The 17,788-nt window shown below is 44.9% G+C and overlaps 1 protein-coding gene across 1 annotated transcript in view; it reads left to right on the forward strand.

The window, feature by feature from the left end:
• The window catches only part of LOC103267246 (receptor-type tyrosine-protein phosphatase N2-like), a gene marked incomplete at its 5' end in the record, with an annotated part of 321,627 nt that overhangs the window by 70,974 nt on the left and 232,865 nt on the right, over positions 1-17,788 (forward strand). Inside the window, 3 exons of the mRNA XM_008064845.2 lie at positions 9,412-9,621; positions 11,440-11,480; positions 14,665-15,035. Coding sequence (XP_008063036.2) covers positions 9,412-9,621; positions 11,440-11,480; positions 14,665-15,035 — 622 coding nt within the window. The remainder of the gene's footprint in view (positions 1-9,411; positions 9,622-11,439; positions 11,481-14,664; positions 15,036-17,788) is intronic.

Here is a 17,788-nt window from a genome sequence, read left to right on the forward strand (position 1 = left end):
TGGGAGGCAGTAGTCAGCTTGAGTGACTAAGCATTCTAAGGGGCTCTCTATGTGTTCTTTGCTTCTCACTCGAGGATTGCAATGAGCTGTAGCCAGAGCTTACATTTTAGTTTCCCACTAAAATAGAATGGGAAGACAGAAAGACAATGGAGAGCTAAAATGATCCCACGTCATCACCTCATTTTATGATAACAGTTATAATTTATTAAGCCAGGCATGTGTCTCCCTTGCCCCCATTTTACAAATAAGGACACTGAAGTATGACGATGTTGGAGAACTTACCCAAAGCCACATGTTGTGAATGCTGAAGGGCCAAGACATAGGCCCTACCCGTGTTGGACTTCAGGGACCATGCTTGTAACTTCATCAGCTTTATGGAACCCTTGCTGGGATACAACATGGTCCTCTTTCTTCTACATAGCAGAAGTACCATCCCCGCCCCCCCCCAGAATGTAGTCAACTTTCTCCATGGGAATCAAGCTCAGCAACCCCAAGGCATAGCATTGTAAGTACTGACAATTTGATCGATGGGGATTTTCAGCATGTACTTGGAAACCAAAGTCTTAGCCACAACTTAGCAAAAGAAAGAACAGAAAACTCCCTACAGATTCTAGAATTATTGATTCTGAGCAAGAAAACAAGCAGTTGCTGCCGGCAGTGGTGGCACTCACGCTGGCACCTGATAGCTTCATGTTCACAGGTTCACGTCTAGGCCCGACTATGACTGGCTGAGCTGGCTTGCTGTTGTCACCTTGCACCTCTCTGCTCCTTTTGTCTTTGCTTTCTTCTTTCTTGGTCAACCACAGAGCTGACTCAGTTTCTCCAGGTTGGATGCCAGCCAGTTCCTAAAACAAGATATTCTCAGCCACCTTCTGTTCATTATGTTCACATAGAGAGTCACATTCTTTGTGTGGCTGAGTGTGGTGTTCACTGTGACATACTTTATGTTAGGACTATTGTTCATTCTTGCTGTGATGAAAGGGACCCTTGCATGCTGTGGTATTCTGGAAGCATGGGTGGCTATAGAGTTTCTCCTTCTGGAAGATTATTTTTTAGAGTGGGTACTTGGCCTTTATATTGGTTTGAGGAGGCAGTGAGCATCGTTTTGTAAAGATCAGGATGCAGCAACACACCTCTTTGTGTTATACGTGTCCCGTAAGTCACTGTGACATCATTCACTATTAGAAACACAGACTCCATGCCTCCTTTCCTTGAGATAGCAGGAAAAACCTCACCTGAAACACAGATCGTGTCCTCAGAGGGAAGGAGAATGTCTGTGCCATTTTAATGATCTGAAGTGAGGTGCTCATGGGGATATGTTCTCCAGTGTCTTCTTTCTCTCATATTTTTTTATTTTTATTTTTATTTTTTACATTCTCCTGCTGGTCTACCTCCCTGGAAACACTGTAGCTACTCTGAATTGAATGCCCCAACACTCACACACCCTTTTTATAAACCTGAGAGGGCTCAGGAAAGTTCATCTCTTGGAAGTATGTGTTGATCAGTATTGCAAACTTGATTCATTTTCACGGAATCCCAAATTTGAGAACATTTAACCTTCTTTGCTAAGAAGTTGCAGATTTTTATTTTTTCCCATTCATCAAAATATCACAACCAGTTTTTCAGCTCTCCTAAGAGACACACAGACCTTGCAGACTTGTTCATGGAACTCCATTCTGAACTTGCCCACCTTCTCCCCACAGGCAACTTTAATTTTTCTGGAGCTGCAAGTGGTCTCGCTGCTGTTGATGTTGGTGCCCACTGGAGCTTCCACCAACAGGGTGGGCAGCAGTGGCTGCCATCTGATGGCTCTGGTAAGCCACGTCTGTAGCCAGGTGGCGGCTCTGAATCCTTGTGAGGCCTGCCGCTCCCAAGCTGGAGTGTGGAGAGGCCGTTTCTCTTTTTTGGTGGGGCCAGAAGGATCTTTAGACTTAAAAGTAGATCATTCTGTGAAACTTGGAGGCTCTCAGCCATGCCCTGCTGCTAATCATGAACATGTTTGAAATAACTAACTTTGCCCCAGAGGTGGCCTACGGTTGTGAGGTTGCTCCTGGGGTCTCCTGCCCAGCTCACCTGAAAGTAAGGTATCTGGCTCTGGGTCAGCCAGTGCTCTGCAGGGAGGGTGTTTTCCTTAAGAACGTCACCACTCCTTCCCTCAGGTGAATTTTGTTTGCAGGAACCAGTGTCCATCATGTGCTGCAGTCGCCTCTGACACAGCTTGGCTCATGCCGGGCAGGTTGCAGGCACAGCCCTCGCCTCTAGCATAGGAGGATGCTGACTATCTGGACAGCAGTGCCTGATGCCAAAGACTCTTTTCATGTTTCATGACAGCTGCACTGCCGGTTCCCAGTGCGATCTTTGGGTGGCTTCTTGTCATTTCTTTTGGGCTGTGAAACACTCGCAGGGCAGACACTAGGGTTTGCTGGGTTCCATCTGACAGACCAGGAGACCCTTCAGAACTCACAGACTGATGCCAGTGGCCACTCACTTTCCTGACAGGGCTCTTCCTCCCTGTCTCAGCCCTTCCTCATTTCCATTTTCTTTGAGATCCTGCGAGCCCTTTGTTGCCGGCATTGGGCCTGTGGAAGTGGTTGTGTGAGATAAGACTTCGCCGAGATAATAAGCACCGGGCAAGAAAAGGGTTTGGGGTGGGAGTAGACTGCAATGAATGAAAATGAAAAGGTTATATTTGGCTTGTTGTTCAGTGACTCGGTTATGGGTCTGAGATGGTGCCTCTGATTTTGAAAGTTACAATGTGCAATCCATTTTTCAAAACAGCAGTGATGGCTGTGACACACAAGCACCTTTAATTCCAGAGCACATCTTTTATCTTTTCTATGAAACAACACGTGCTTCATGTCAGCTTAGAAAGAACAGGAATACTGATACTGTTGATGTGGAATTGTTCAAACCTTTGGCTTTTTGTCACTTGTAGACAGGAGCAGCAGTTCAGGGATGCTCTCTGTGGTTCTAGACGTGCTTGTGCTTATAAGAAAGTGAGATATATTCTTGTAAGTTCGCTGCTGGAGTGATTTTGAAGGTAAGTGTTCAGTGGATAAATACAGGGTGATGGTTGGGGAGCTGGTGGGCTCTGGGTGACCCTGGAGGCCAGGCCTCCCCTGCAAGCCTTATCTCTGAGCAAAGAAAGAAGCAGCCGCCACACAGATCTCTGCATTTCCCTCCTATGGGCTGTTCCAAAATATAGATTTTTATTGGGATTCAGAATGGTGAGGCCAAGAGATTCGGAAACAGCTGTTGAAAAGTGGTTTGTCATTTGTCTTCCCTCATTTCCCTCAATACACTCACAGTTTGCTGTGGTGCATTCCACAATGCAATGCCCACCCTGAATAAACTTAGTATTTTTAGAAAATCTAAAAGAAAATAAAGGTAGTTTGTAACTTACAGATCCAAAGGGGGGATCTGCCATACCATGGGGGCCATTTAAAGGAGCACCAGCGTGAGTCAGGAGGTGGAGATAGGGGAAACGGAGAAGGAACCTTTACTGTGGTTTCCACTGGCAGGGTGGGGTGATGCAGGGTCCACAGGCCTAGGACCAGCCCATTTGAATAAGTCCAGAAGGCTCTGGGGCCAGAGGCTACCTTGGGTCTGGTCTGTGCCTTGGGGTAACTCGGGCAGGTCGACAGTGGCCTGAGGTGGGAGAGCTCAGTGGAGGAGGTAGTAGGTGCAGGTGCTGGGTCAGTGGGTCTCCCTATGGAAAACTTGCTCGGGGTGAGCAGTGGTTACTATCTAGGAACTGGCTGTCCCTGGGAGAGGCAGTCCCTGCAGAGTCAGCAAGGACCTCAGTGTCAGAGCAGCAGAAACACATGGTTAATACAGACGTGAGGCCGTATGGCAAGAGTAGTTCAGAGCTTTAATGTCAGCCCTAGCAAAGGACTTGGCTACTCCTGTGGGAGACATTGGTGGGCTGAAGGCTCTGGTACTTGCTGATAAGATGGACCAGATAGCCGGGCTCGGTGGCTCAGCCTGTAATCCCGCGTCTTTGAGAGGCTGAGATGAGTGGATTGCCTGAGCCCGTGGGTTCAAGACCCACCTGGGCAGCGAGACCTCATCTCTACAATAAATCAAAAAATCAGCCGGGCGTGGTATCGCATGCCTGTAATTCCGGCTACTTGGAAGGCTGAGGCGGAAGGATCGCTGGAGCCCAGCAGGCGAGGCTGCGGAAGCCAGGAGCGGTCACTGCACTCCAGTCTGGGCGACAGAGTAAGACTCCGACTCAAAAAAAAAAAAAAAAGATGGACCATATATGTCATGTACTTCATGTGCAGACTGACCTTAAAGGACACCATGTGCCTCACGGCATACTAAATTCCATACAGCGTTGTACTCAGAGACCCCTGTGATGGAGACACAAAGGTTTTTCAATCAGAAGGGATCTCAGACATGAATAGGAAGTCTTCAGTGAAGGCTGATGGGATGTGTCTTTTTGAATAGGAATATCCGGGAATTTCAGGGATCCTTGCTGTGCAAGAGAGGGACTTGTCTTGGGATCTTCAGAAATGGAAGGAAAACTCTTTTTTTTTTTTTTTTTTTTTTTTTTTTAGTTGGAGTCTCACTCTTGTTGCCCAGACTGCTGGAGTACAATGGCACGCTCATGGCCCCCACAGTCTCAACCTGCTGGACTTAGGCGATCCTTCTGCCTCAGACTTCCAAGTAGCTGGAACTACAGATGCATGCCACCACATCCAGCTAGATTTTGTGATTTATTGTAGAGACAAGGTCTCACCAAGTTGCCCAGGCTGATCTTGAACCCATGGGCTCAGGCAATCCTCTTGCTTCGGCCTCCCAAAGTGCTGGGATTATAGGCTGAGCCAACACGTCCAGCCACAAAACTCTTTTTAAAAAAGTTTCTTTGTTACAGTGAAGAATGAATTTCAGTTATTAGGTAAAAGTGCCTAACACATGTCTCCAGTCCTGCTTTGTACTGTGAACGAGGCATGTGTGGTCCTGCAGCCTCAGTGCCAACTCAGATGGAGCCATCTCCATGGAGAGAGGACGTGAGGGCTGAGTGAGCTGGGTTGCTTTCACACACAGCCCAATCTTTAGAGTCATGGGAGACAGTACAGACTGCATCCTGGAGTTGGTGATGCATCTGATAAAGCCATTTCCAAGAGTCTGGTGAATGAGGCCTGCATTCTCCTGATTATTCTTAGCTTCCTAGCAAGAAGTGGACTCTGAAAAGTCTCCCACCACTTTGTGGGAATGGGGAAAAACTTCATAGTAAGACGACTCTTGTTCATATACCCTATAGTTCACATCCACATCTGTGTATAAACTCTACCGTAAAATGCTAATAATTGTTCCTCTCTTACAATTGTTTGTCTTTTAGATAAATTAGGAGGAGAAAAGTAGATCCTCTTTATTACTAACCCAAATATCTACCATTTGGGAGCTTGTCATCCCTTCCCCAGGTCTGGTTTCCATCTGGTGCTATCTCTTTTCAGCTTGTGTACCATCTTCACATGTCTCCTCATGCGAGTCTATGGGCCACCCTGTAGCTTAGCTTTGTCTGTAGGAAAATGTCTTTCTTTCACTCATGTTTGGAAGATATTTTCACTGGATGTAGACTCCTGGATTGAATGGTTTTTCTTTTAACACTTCACATATGTCATTCATATATATATGACACCAAATATGTAATTGAAACATCCTATCAAATTTGTCATCCTTCTAAGATGTTCGGTTTGTCTTGTGGCCTCCATGTTTTTGGGAAGTCACCTATTTTATCTTGTTCCCACGACTGAATATGAAAGGCGCCTTTCTGTCTCTGGCTGCTCTTTAGGTATCTTCTTTACCTCTGGCTTTTGGTAGTTTGACTACAAGATACTACTGTGTGGGTCTCTTTGTATTATTCTTCTTGCAATGTTATTGACTGTCGTGAATCTCTAAGTAAAGATTCTTCGCCAGATTTAAGAAACAGGTTGATTTGGCTCCATTCTCACTCCTCTTTCCCTCCCATTCTCCAGTGATGGTGTGGCATGCTTGATCTTGCCCCATGATTGCCAAGGTTCTGCTCGATGTTTTTGATCCTCACGTAACAATCATTTTCATTATCTGTCTTCAAATTCACTAGTGCTTCTTTCATTAGAAACTGCTGTTAAGCCCATCAGTGAGTTTTAAAATTTCAAACATTGTACTCTTCCTTTACGGAATTTTCATTTGATTTCCACTCCCCGCTGAGTTGAGGGTGCACACCTCATGCCTGTGTTTATAATGGTTCTGCTGATGCCCTTATCTCCTCGCTTTATCATTGACTGCCCTTTATTTTGGTTTTTGTTTTTGTTTTTGAGTTAGAGTCTCACTCCTTCACCCAGGCTAGAGTGCAGTGGCATGCTCACAGCCACCCCAGCATCGACTTGCTGGGCTCTGGCAATTCTTCCGCCTCAGCCTTCCGAGTAGGCAGAACTGCAGACATGCGCTACCACACCCTGCTATTTTTTATTTTTATTATAGAGATGAGGTCTTGCCAAGTTGCCCAGGCTGGTCTTGAACTTGCAGGCCCAGCACTCATCCTGTAGCTCCTCCTCCTTGCTGAGCCTCAAGCCGCTCACCCACACGGGCAGTGTTCCTTGGCCAAGCACTCACAGTGAACCTGTGCAAAGATCCACCTCCCCCCGGCCCCCGCCAGAATGCTCCATTCTACTCGCCTCAGTCTCCCAAAGTGTTGGGATTGCAGGCTGAGCCACCGAGCCCTGCGAACTGCCCTTTTCTTGACTGAGGTGCCCTTCTGAAAAAGCAGAAAAAGGGAAAATAAGTTACTTCCTGATTCTTTTGCTGGAAAAGCCTTTTAAAGAATCAGGAAGTAACTTATTTTTCCCTTTTCTGCTTTTTTGGAAGGGCTGCTATCTCAAAAGGAAAGAGGATGGAGTTACTAAAATTCAGGCTGGGCATGATGGCTCATGCCTATAATCCCAGCACTTTGGGAAGCCAAGTCAGGAAGATTGCCCTAAGCCCAGGAGTTTTTGAGACCAGCCTGAGCAACACAGCAAGACTCCCATCTCTACAAAAAATAAAGAAATTAGCTGGGCATGGTGGCACGTGCCTGTAGTCTCAGCTCCTCAGGAGGCTGAGGCAAAAGGATAGCCTGATCCCAAGAGGTTGAGGCTGTATAAGCCATGATTGTGCCACTGCACTCCAGCCTGGGGGACAGGAAAGGGGACTCAGCCTCTGGGGAGGGACCTCCGTTTGAATCTGGTATCTCTGCTCAGGGTAAAGAATAAAGAAGAAAAAAACAAAAACAAAACTCCAGGACAAGCCTCTGATGTATCAGGCTGTGTTTTAGATTATATTAGAGTTGGTCTATTTTGGTGGCCTTTCCTTTGAAGATGCGGCCATTGTGTTTTCAACTATATGCCCTAGGAGCTCCTCCAGGTTTCTGTGCACAGTGTGTGGGAATTCCTGCATCTCTGTGCTGTGTCCTGGACCCTCTGCCCTCTGCCCAACACTCATTCTGTAGCTCCTCCTCCTTGCTGAGCCTCAAGCCGCTCACCCACATGGGCAGTGTTCCTTGGCCAAGCACTCACAGTGAACCTGTGCAAAGATCCACCTCCCCCCCGGACCCCGCCAGAATGCTCCATCTGTCCTTCAATTCCAGTCACCTCTTCAGCTCCACCTCTGAACCCTGACCTCTGTTTGGGGTGGGGGGACTGTCTTGCTCCTCTCCTTACACTGTGTCCCACAACCGCCTGGACAAAAGGCAGGATTGAGTGCAAGGCACCTCTCATTGTCCCCACTCTGAAATCTCAACTCTTTGTCCAGTTCCACAGCCGTGTGTCCTAAAACAGCATTTTTTTTTACCAGGGACTCCACTGTGGTTGGAAGCAAATTCACCAGATTATGCTCCTGATGTATAATGGCCTACACAGAGCAAGCTGGAGTCATGTGCTGGCCAAGGGCATGCGGCTCCCTTTCCTCTTCCCCTTGTCCTAGAATCCCCTGGAGTGCCCAGCCCCTGAGACATGCCTCGTATGCTGTATTCCTTGGTGCTCACAGAGCACCCCATCACTGGGGGGTGGGGGGAGCCCAGAAGGAGACCCCTGTGGGGAAGCCTCCCAAAGGGCAGTATTTCTATTGTATTTTTTCTGAGTGTAAAAGTAATAAGAATAAACAAGCAAAAAACAGGTGAATAGCGAGATCTTGACATTGAACCTAGCGTATATTCAGATGTATCCAGAGACTTCTTCCCTGCAGAGTCCCCCATCTTTCTCACAACTAGCAGCCTGGTCTTGACCAACATTGTTGGGAAGAAGGGTCAGGAGACATGGAGGATCTGTGGAGTATAAAAGTGTGGAGAGTGTCTCAAGAACACAGATGAAGAGACTGAGGGAACTTCCCCTCATTTTCAAATACGACTTAGATTTTAAAGGTCTTTTTGAAAAATGGCATCTTTTCACATAGCATATTTCCACCAAGTGTTATCAACAGGAGTCATCTTTGCCATCATAGGAGGACATGTTTGATATTCTTATCTCCTGCCTGCTTTGCTGGGTTGACAACAGCTAGAGACTTGCCTGCCAAGGCCAGAGGCAGAGGCTTGCTTACTCTAGGGACTGGGGATAGGCCATTTGCTGTGGGCCCAGTGTCTTGTATTCCTGAGCCCCAGCAGAACAGATGGTCCCCTTGTACCCAGAGCACGATAATTTCTATAACCTCATTGCTAGCTGCACTTACAGCAGGGATCTGGTGGGCTGGCTTTGTAAGGGACACTATGTCTGGCATCATCTCCCTGGGGAGTGTCTTGTGAGTTTCACGTTTACTTACAGATGAACTCTCAGACGACACACATGCAATTGGGACCATTGTGTTATCTTCAGGAGGCACTGACCATGGTGGCCAGAGAGTTTACCCGAGGCTTTTCTCTACTAGCTGTAGGCAAAAAACAAATTGTGGGGATGGTGATGACTGCTCATGTTTGCGGTGTTCTGGTATATCAGGCAGGAAGTGCTCAGCAGCACAGTCCCTTGACATATATTATCTCCTGTTTTGCCAAGTAAGAGGGAAACAGCTTCTTATTCTTTTATAACCTAAAGACTGTGATAGAATTACTGTCTTTTTCTTTTCCTGGCTTAGCCATTCCAGTCATTTTCCAGAAGGTATTCTTTCTATCTTCCTAACCAGGTTAATGAGTTTGTCCTTCTTCTCTATGGGTTTTTCACTTCTAGCTTGACTTTTTAAGACACTGAACTATGGTCATAGTCATAAGGTCAGGTGTGATTTGAGATTCAAGTTCAATATCACAGTTCTTTATTGAGCACCATCCACGCCTGGCTCTGGGGAGATGCTGCCTGGGAAGGTTCAGGCCCAACTGTTACATCCTCGGTGACCAGGGTTGCCCTGGCTTCTTCAGGCTACATCAATCCATAGCATCCTTGTGTTTGCGTGTGTGCCCCCTAGGAGCTCTACTTCAGAGTTTCCTGAAGGACCTGAGGAAGCAGCAAACTGACACGGGGAGTCTGAGCCCCCTGGAGCTTGACGAAGTGGCTGACCTGATGGCTGATGTGATGCAACGTGTGGGTCCCGGTGGAGGTGGAAACAGCGCCAGGCGAACAACTGCAGGAGACCCTGGAGACCCTGAGGCAGCCTTCCGTGGAGACACTTTGCGAGGTGACCTCCGACTCCGTGGGGCATCTACATTTGGGGTCAGCCATGAGGGACGATGAGGCTGCAGAGAGGTGGAGAGACCACCAGCTTACAGAGCCGCCATGTATTCTCTCTGCTGGGGAGATGGGGATTTGTATTAATGATTTTTATCTGTTTGAACTTTTGCCTCTACAAGCTTTCTTAACAGACTAAGCCTACCAGTGCAATTATGTTGAATGGCAAATTGCTCTCTGTGAGGAGGTTTAATTCCTCCGTACTGAGGTTCAGATTTAGGAAAAAAATTGGAGTGATGGAAAGTGTTTTTGTTTGGATTGCCTGCAAGTGAATCTTGTCAAATATTTGAATAGTGAAGTGAAAGGGAATCATTCAAATGTCTGCTTGGTGCACTCATCCACCCGCTGAAGCTGCTAAGGGTGGGAGAAGCAGAAATCGCCCCTATACGCCCTTACTCATGAAGGCAGCCCTACCCCTGGCAGAGGCTGTGTGAGCAGGCCAGGTCTTCTTCGACCTTCTCTATAGCCCACTTGCTTTTCATGTTCTTTGAGTGGCATGAAAACACCTAACTCACTGCCTTACACACAGTAGGCACACAAAAACATGGAAGACATGCCCCTCTCTGCTGTGGATTGGGAGGACGGCTTGCTGGAAGCTGGAAACATGACTTGACGGTTGAGTAGGGTGCAGAAGAGATGATAGGCCTTGTATTAGGAAGTCAGCCGGTGATGAAAAGGATCAATATCTGCACTAGGGTTAGGAGGGCTATGAAAGGTACCACAGGGTGATCGCTGTCTACAGGAGCCATTGTTCGGGCTTAAGGAAGGAACAATGAGTCACGCATATTTGGGCATTGCCAGTAGGATATTTATTTAGAGAAAAACTTGGGCCAAAGAAAAATAACCTAAGTCAGTGGATTCCAAAGTCATCTTAATTGTGAGATGGTTTGGGTTGAGGCTTCACTTTACTTTTTTGTGACTATTAACTTCTGCGAGGTACAAGGGATTTTCTCATTTTCTCAGTACTAACACTGAAGATAATGCAGAGGTCCATGGAGCTTGGCCAGGTCATTCGTGGCTGACTTCATATCTACCTGTTTTGTGAAGTTTATAGAATGTTATTTTGTGCTGTATGGGGAGAGGACAAAAAACCAGAATTATCTTTTGGAGGGGGTCCCCTTGTAATATCAAGCCTCCCCCCTAGGTAAGTGTTCTAGAAACCCATCAGCTTCAGTGTACCAGCTAACACTGTTTTAAGAGATGATTTGCAGAAGAGACATCCCAAGTGTGGCAAACAAGTGACTTGTTCTTCCACCATGACAATGCACCTGCCCACACTGTGCTGAGCGTTCAGGAGTTTTTGACCAAAACCAGCATCACCCTCGTGCCCCACCTTCCCTATTCACCTGATCTCATCTCGAGCAATGTTTTTTTTGCTGTTGTTTGTTTCCCTGGATGAAAAAAAATCCTCAAAGGAATACATTTTGCCAATATGGAAGAGGTGAAACAAAAACACGGCAGAAGCAGTAAAAAGCATCAAAATTTGAGTTTAAAAATTGTTTTGAACAGTATAAAAAGGATCTCAGGTGTATTGCATCAAATGGAGAGTACGTCGAAGGTGACAAGTTTAGACATGTAAAAATAAATACACAATTTTTTATAAATTTTGTTTATTTTGGTACTCCATCATAAACTAAAAGGTTTACTTTATGGTCAAAATCAATGTCATTATGTCTCATCTTCTGTATAAAAGTATTCTATGTGGTTCTCTTTTTATGTGCTGTGAAATGTTTGCTGACCATTTTGATAACACTAATATCTTTTACAGATAACAAAGTGCAGGATGATGATGACAGAGTTTATGCAGAGGTAAGATGGGACTATCTCTGGGTGTTTGATTTACGTTAAATGTTGAGTTGCATTGTAATCTTTGTGTTCATGGTATGGAAACATTTATGAAACGCACAGGTTTTTGTTGTTGTTGTTCTTCCAGAAAAGGATAGAAAAAAACCTCAGAACACCAAAGTTGAAAAAAAAAAAAGAGTACATACAGAATTGTGTATATTTAGATATATAATAATAACTATTTTCAAAGTATAAGTTATAGAAAGAAGAATATGGTTATAAATAAGAAGAATATGACTCATACAAAGAAGAACACGAATATTTCTTACAATTTCCCCATCCAGGGATATAAAAACATGATGTCGGATGGTAGTACTGAATGCCTATCTTACAGACTTGATATGGTCTTTTACGTGCTGAGTTTTGAGGCTCATTTAATACAGGGATATGCGCAGCATCCAGCTCATTTATACCTGGGCTGTCAAATATGGCAGTCACTAGCCACATATGGCTATTTAAAGTTAATTTAAATTCATTAAAGTTAAATAAAAAGTACAGTTCCCCAGCTGTCTTGGCTACAATTCAAGGGCTTATTAGTAACATGTGACTTATGGCTAAAGTGCTGGATGGCGCAGAGAGAGGACAGTTTTGCCAGCCAGAGGCTCTGCTGGGTGGTGTTGCTGCAGGGGCAGTTCGGAGAAGGATACAGGCACAGGTGACATCCACTCACTGGGTCTTTCCGGTTAAACTTGTTAGCTTGTCAGTTTTTTTCCTGTTGGCCATTAATCCAAGTCTTAAGGATGCAGAAAATCAATTTCTAAGCAATGACAATGACATTGTGTGGTTCTATGAAACTCTGTTTTTTGGAGTGGAAAAAACCAGTTGTTGGTTAGCAATTCTCTTGTGGTTTGTGGTTCAATGCCTGTTCACAAGTACTGAAAGAAAATATCAGCAATTGTCATTTTAAATGTCCTTCAAAAATGGTGGGGTACTTTACGTGAGTTGTGTCATATTTTCTGAGTGCTTATTTATTTAATAGCATCTTTCTTTTCCTTCTCACATAAAACGTAATTTGTGAGAATATCATTCTTTTCCCTATCCTGTTTAGTAACTTAAATGCTATGTATTATTGACATTGAGGATCCAAATTTGAGCAATTGTTTTCAACAATCTACTATTTCAGCAATCTACTGTTTTAACACTAAAGGAAAGATAATGTTTCTTTTGTCAAAAAGGGAATCATTTCCTTTATAGTCCTTCCTTAATTTTCTAGAAAAAAAAGTTTTGATAAATTGAGTCGTAAAGTATTAATATAATATTGGAGATGTAATTTCATGGTTTTAAAAAAAATCGAGTAGACATAAGACTTTTTCTATTACGTGGACCCAAAAGTGCCCATGGGCTGTCTGTTGTGGACAGCAGGGTGGCCCTGTCTTTCTCAGGTATGGGGAGCCTGTGAGTGGCTAGTACAGCCCTGGGTGGAGCCCATATCTTTGACATCACTTAGACCTGAGTTCAGATTCTGGATCTGCCAATCATTATCTCTGTGATCTGGTGCAAATTATTTAATGTTTCACCTCTGTAAGCCCCAGAATCTACACATTAGAGATATAACTAGCACTTTACTCATGGAGTTGGGGCGATCATTAAGTGAGATGATTTGCACAAAGTAACTTAGTGTCTGACATGTAGTCAGTGCTAGTGTTTTAATTATGATGTTCATCAGTTCAGATGCTAATTAAATGGTCCTAAGGAAACTCTTGTTCAGGAAAAGGATATCAGGATAAGTGAGTGCTGCCTCTGTGAGGACCAAAGATCTCCTACTGTGCAATTATATAACCCTGTGATGTGATAACTTACGATCAGTCTCTTTGTGCCTTAATTTTCTCATCTATGGAATGGGGGTTAATGATGTTTCCCAACTCAGAGGGTTATCATGAAGATTGTTGACAAAAGAGCCTGTAAAATATTTAAAGTGGTTTATTCTGAGCCAAATATTAGTGGCCTAGGCCTGTGGCACAGTTCTAAGAGGTCCTGAGATCACATACCCACAGTGGTTAAATTATAACTTGGTTATATACAATTTTGGGAGACAGAAGAAGTTACAGGCAAAAACCGTAAATCAATACATATGAGGTTTACTTTGGTTAGGCCTAGGAAGGTGTGACATCTGTTGGCTGAAAGAGTTAAATTCTATCTAAGTAATTTGAAATGAGTAAAAAATTGCTTAAGGCAAGGGGGCTTGTGGAAGCTAAAGTTCTTGTTATATAGATGAAGCCTCTAAGTAGCAGGCTTTAGAGAGTATAGGTGGTAAATGTCTTAAAAGGTGTCAGACTCTTCCTAGGAAAGGAGATTGTCTACAGATGTAAAGTCCCCCAAGTGCTTTGCAGGGTCACTTAAAAATACATCAAAGAAACACATTATGGGGTAAAATATTTTTATTTCCTTTAGAGTCTGCTATCTGTCACATGATGCTATGGCAGAGTCTAGTTGGGATTTGGTAACTTGTCAGAGTCTGTTTTGTCAGTCATGTGATCACTATTTTAATATTAATGCTAGTCAGTTGTGCCTAAAACTTCACAAGGGAGGAGGTATAAGGAGGCATTTTCTCTTCTGTCATAGCCTGGAATTTAGTTTTCCAGGTTACCCTTGGCCCAGAGGGGAATCTGTTCAGTTGGTTGACAGGCTTCTAATTTTATTTTTGGTTTATAAGACTTACTGTTTTAATGCATAGAAAGTATCTAGTACAAGGCCTTTGGTACATTGTGAGGGCTCAGTAAATGCAAATCATTGTTAGTTTATTATTATTATTATTAATTATGTGTAGGTGTTAATTGCTTCTAGAGGGATGAGGTAGGGTCTTGATATTGCACTGGTTATTTTTAAAATATTGATACCAAAGACCTATACCGACTCTACAAAATCCGGAAGATTTTGCACGTGTGGGGGGGGGGGGAGGGGAGAGGAAGGGAGAATGCCATTTAAGTTATTCTGACACACAATGCCCTCATCCTCCATTCAGCTGAAAATTTCTCATCCAGTTATAATTCTAAATACAGGCTCTAAACACTGCCTTCACCCAGTGTTTCCATTTCAAGCTGCCCACTGTTATCCCTCTTGGAGGATGGTGTTGCAAACACCCCTTTGATTGTGTGCATCAACAGTCCTCTCCTGCAAACGCCACTTCATGGAGTGTCCTTCCTGCCAGGTTCATCGTCTGAGCACCAAACTCGGGGACTTCCTGCAGGATCGTGGGTCCCGACTCTCAGCTGGAGTGCCTGTCCTTGCAAAGCCCTTCAAAACAGAGATGAAGAAATCAGAGCACCCCGAGACTTCCTTGTCTTCAGAAGAGGAGAGTGCCGGAGTGGAAAATGTCAAGAGTCAGACCTACTCCAAAGACCTGTTGGAGAAGAAGCCAAATCCAGAGCCTGCGGTCGAACTCCAGAACTGGGTGCAGGGGGTTTTGACGGCGGAGCAGAGACTCCCAGCAGGAGCCTGGGAACCTCCCAGCAGTGGCCTGCAGTTGGAGGTCAAGTCTTCTGAGGAAGAGGAGTATGGCTACATTGTGACGAGCAACGCGTGAGTAGGAAGCTCTGATTTTCTCTCCTGGTGAAATCCTGGGAGGCTGGGGGAGGGAGCTGCCTCACTGACCATGGATGTGGGGAAAGGCTTTTATTTTTAAATGTCTTTAACAAAAACAAAATTTAGAAAAAGGAGTGGAGGCATCCCTGGAATTCTAGGTGCGGGAATGCAACTGGGGGGCCAGCCCATGACTCCCCCCAGTGCTTCTGAGCTTGGCACTAGAGCTTGAGGGAAGGTCTCTGAAGTGCATCAGACCAAACCAAACCAAGTCCTTCCTGAGTCCTTTGGTACCGTCTGCTCACCGGCAGGTGAAGTCTCTCTGCAGTGCAAAATCACTTTCGGGTGAGGCCAGGGCAGGCGTATGGGCAGCAAGGTCTGGGCACTGGCGATTCTCCCGGGGATGTCCTGCACGCAGGACTGAGGGCAAGCGTGTATGGGACTGGACTCCGACTGGTGACTGTGCTACCTGCTGACTTTATGCCTGTTGGAACTCCAAATGCTTATTCTGTTTCACATCAAAGTGGCCCAAATATCACGGCGTGAGTCACCCTTCAGAGGGAGGAGCCCGCTTCACAGAAACAGAGTGTTCTTTTCTCACTCTCATTTTGATCTGAATTTAACGAGGTTAAGGATTCAGACATCATAGACTCGGTGTGGCCTGTTTCTCAGGTCATCTCATTAACGAAGCTGACATTTGAGGCTTTGCTTTTGTGCATGTTTTGCACTTTCTTCAAGTCATGGAAGCTGTGTTTCAAAGAGAAGGATGTGGCCAGGTGCGGTGGCTCACACCTATAATCCCAGCACTTTGGGAGACAGAGGCGAGAGGATTGCCTGAGCTCAGGGATTTGAGACCAGCCTGGGCAACATGGTGAGACCTCGTTACAATAAATCAAAAAATTAGCTGGACATGGTGGCACATGGCTGTGGCTCCAGCTACTTGGAAGGTTGAGGCAGAAGGATCACCTGACCCCAGCAGTTCAAGCTGCAGTGGCCATGAGCATGCCACTGCACTCCAGCCTGGGTAACAGAGTGAGACTCTGACTCAAAAAAACAAAAACAAAAACAAAGAGAAGGATGTGTCTGGCTGGCTAAGTGCATGCCCATGGGTGTATATGTGTACATATATGAGTGTGTATGTGGCACAGGTGCATGTGGATAAGCATATATCTATAATGTTGCTTTTGGTTATAATGTGCATATGTTCAGGTTCTTCCTTAGTTAAGAAATACATCATTTTTCTTTTCTTTTTTTTTTTTTTGAGTTGGAGTCTCACTCTGTCACCCAGGCTGGGGTGCAGTGGCACACTCACGGCTACCATAGCCTCGACCTGCTGGGCTCAGGCGATCCTTCTGCCACAGCCTTTTAAGCAGCTGGAACCAGAGGCGTGCACCACCATGCCCGGTTAATTTTTTAATTTTTTTGTAGAGACTAGGTCTCGCCATGTTGCTCAGGCTGGTCTCAAACCCCCGAGCTCAGGCAATCCTCTTGCTTCTGCCTCCCAACGAGCTGGGATTACAGGCATGAGCCACCGTGCCTGGCTAGAAGTCCATAGTTTTTCAGTGATTATCCTCAGCGGAGGGAGGAAGTTCTCTGAAGTGCATCAAGCAGGAGCCATCTCTCCCGAGGATTCACAAAGCCTTCCCTTTGCTCAGCCCTCTCAACACAGTCCAATCTGCCGACATGTGCTAGCCATTGCTACTCAGAGGCATCACATTTCATCAATGAGAAATAGTTGCATATCACATGGGCAGAAGTGTTTTGAGCTCAAGCCACAGACTGCATATCAAAGTCAAATTAAAATGTAAGTTTATTTTCAACTCTAGATGTTGTTGCCACATGAATTTCTCAGCGAGTTGTAGTAGCTGAAACTTCAAACTTACACTAAAATATGGGTTCCCTTTTTATCTAGGCACTTTTTAACAAAATGAGGTCAAGTATGCCCATTTCCCATCTCTTTGCTTAGATGAGGCTTCATATGTTTACCCGTGTCCTTACACGCCTGTTTGTAGAATTAGGAACGCCCCATGGGCGTGCATATCTTTACTGCCATGCCCTACAGAAAAGCACAGGCAGGTACTGAATAACATGTGCTGCAGAGAATGCACTTTTGCACCATTAAAGCTGGACCAGGTAACTATGTGATTGCTTTGTGGTGCAAACCATTATAACAACCTCTTACTTGTTATACATTTTCAAATGTCTTAAGTTGTAAATGTCTCCCTTCCTTAGAAAACACTGCTTTGTGTGTGTGTGTTGTATTATGTTTGGATTATGTGAATTATGTGTGTTTTGGGTTGTGTGGTTTGTGCACTGTGTATATAATGTGTGTTGTGTGTTATATATTGTATATGTGGTGTTATTGTGTTACATGGTGTGTGGTTGGGTGTTGTATATGATATGTGTGTTATCTGCTTGTAGTGTGTTGTATATGTGGTGTGCATTGTATGTTGCATTTATGTGGCATGTGTGTTGTGCGTAGTATGCTGTGTACATAGTATGTGTGTTTTGTTGTGCGTGTAATATGTTGTATATGTGGTATGTGTGTTGTGTGCAGCATGCTGCATATGTGTTGTGGGGGGTACATAGTATGTTGTATATGTGGTCTGTGTAGTACATTGTATATGTGGTATGCATGGTCTGTAGTGTGTTGTATATGTGGTCTTTGTTGTGTATTCTGTGGTGTGTATACTATGTTGTGTGTGTTGTGTTTATATGGGGTATGTGTGATTTGTTGTCAGTATAGTGTGTCT

This window comes from Carlito syrichta, unplaced genomic scaffold (assembly GCF_000164805.1).
Source record: "Carlito syrichta isolate Samal-C Ts95f unplaced genomic scaffold, Tarsius_syrichta-2.0.1 Scaffold308084, whole genome shotgun sequence".
NCBI lineage: Eukaryota > Metazoa > Chordata > Mammalia > Primates > Tarsiidae > Carlito > Carlito syrichta.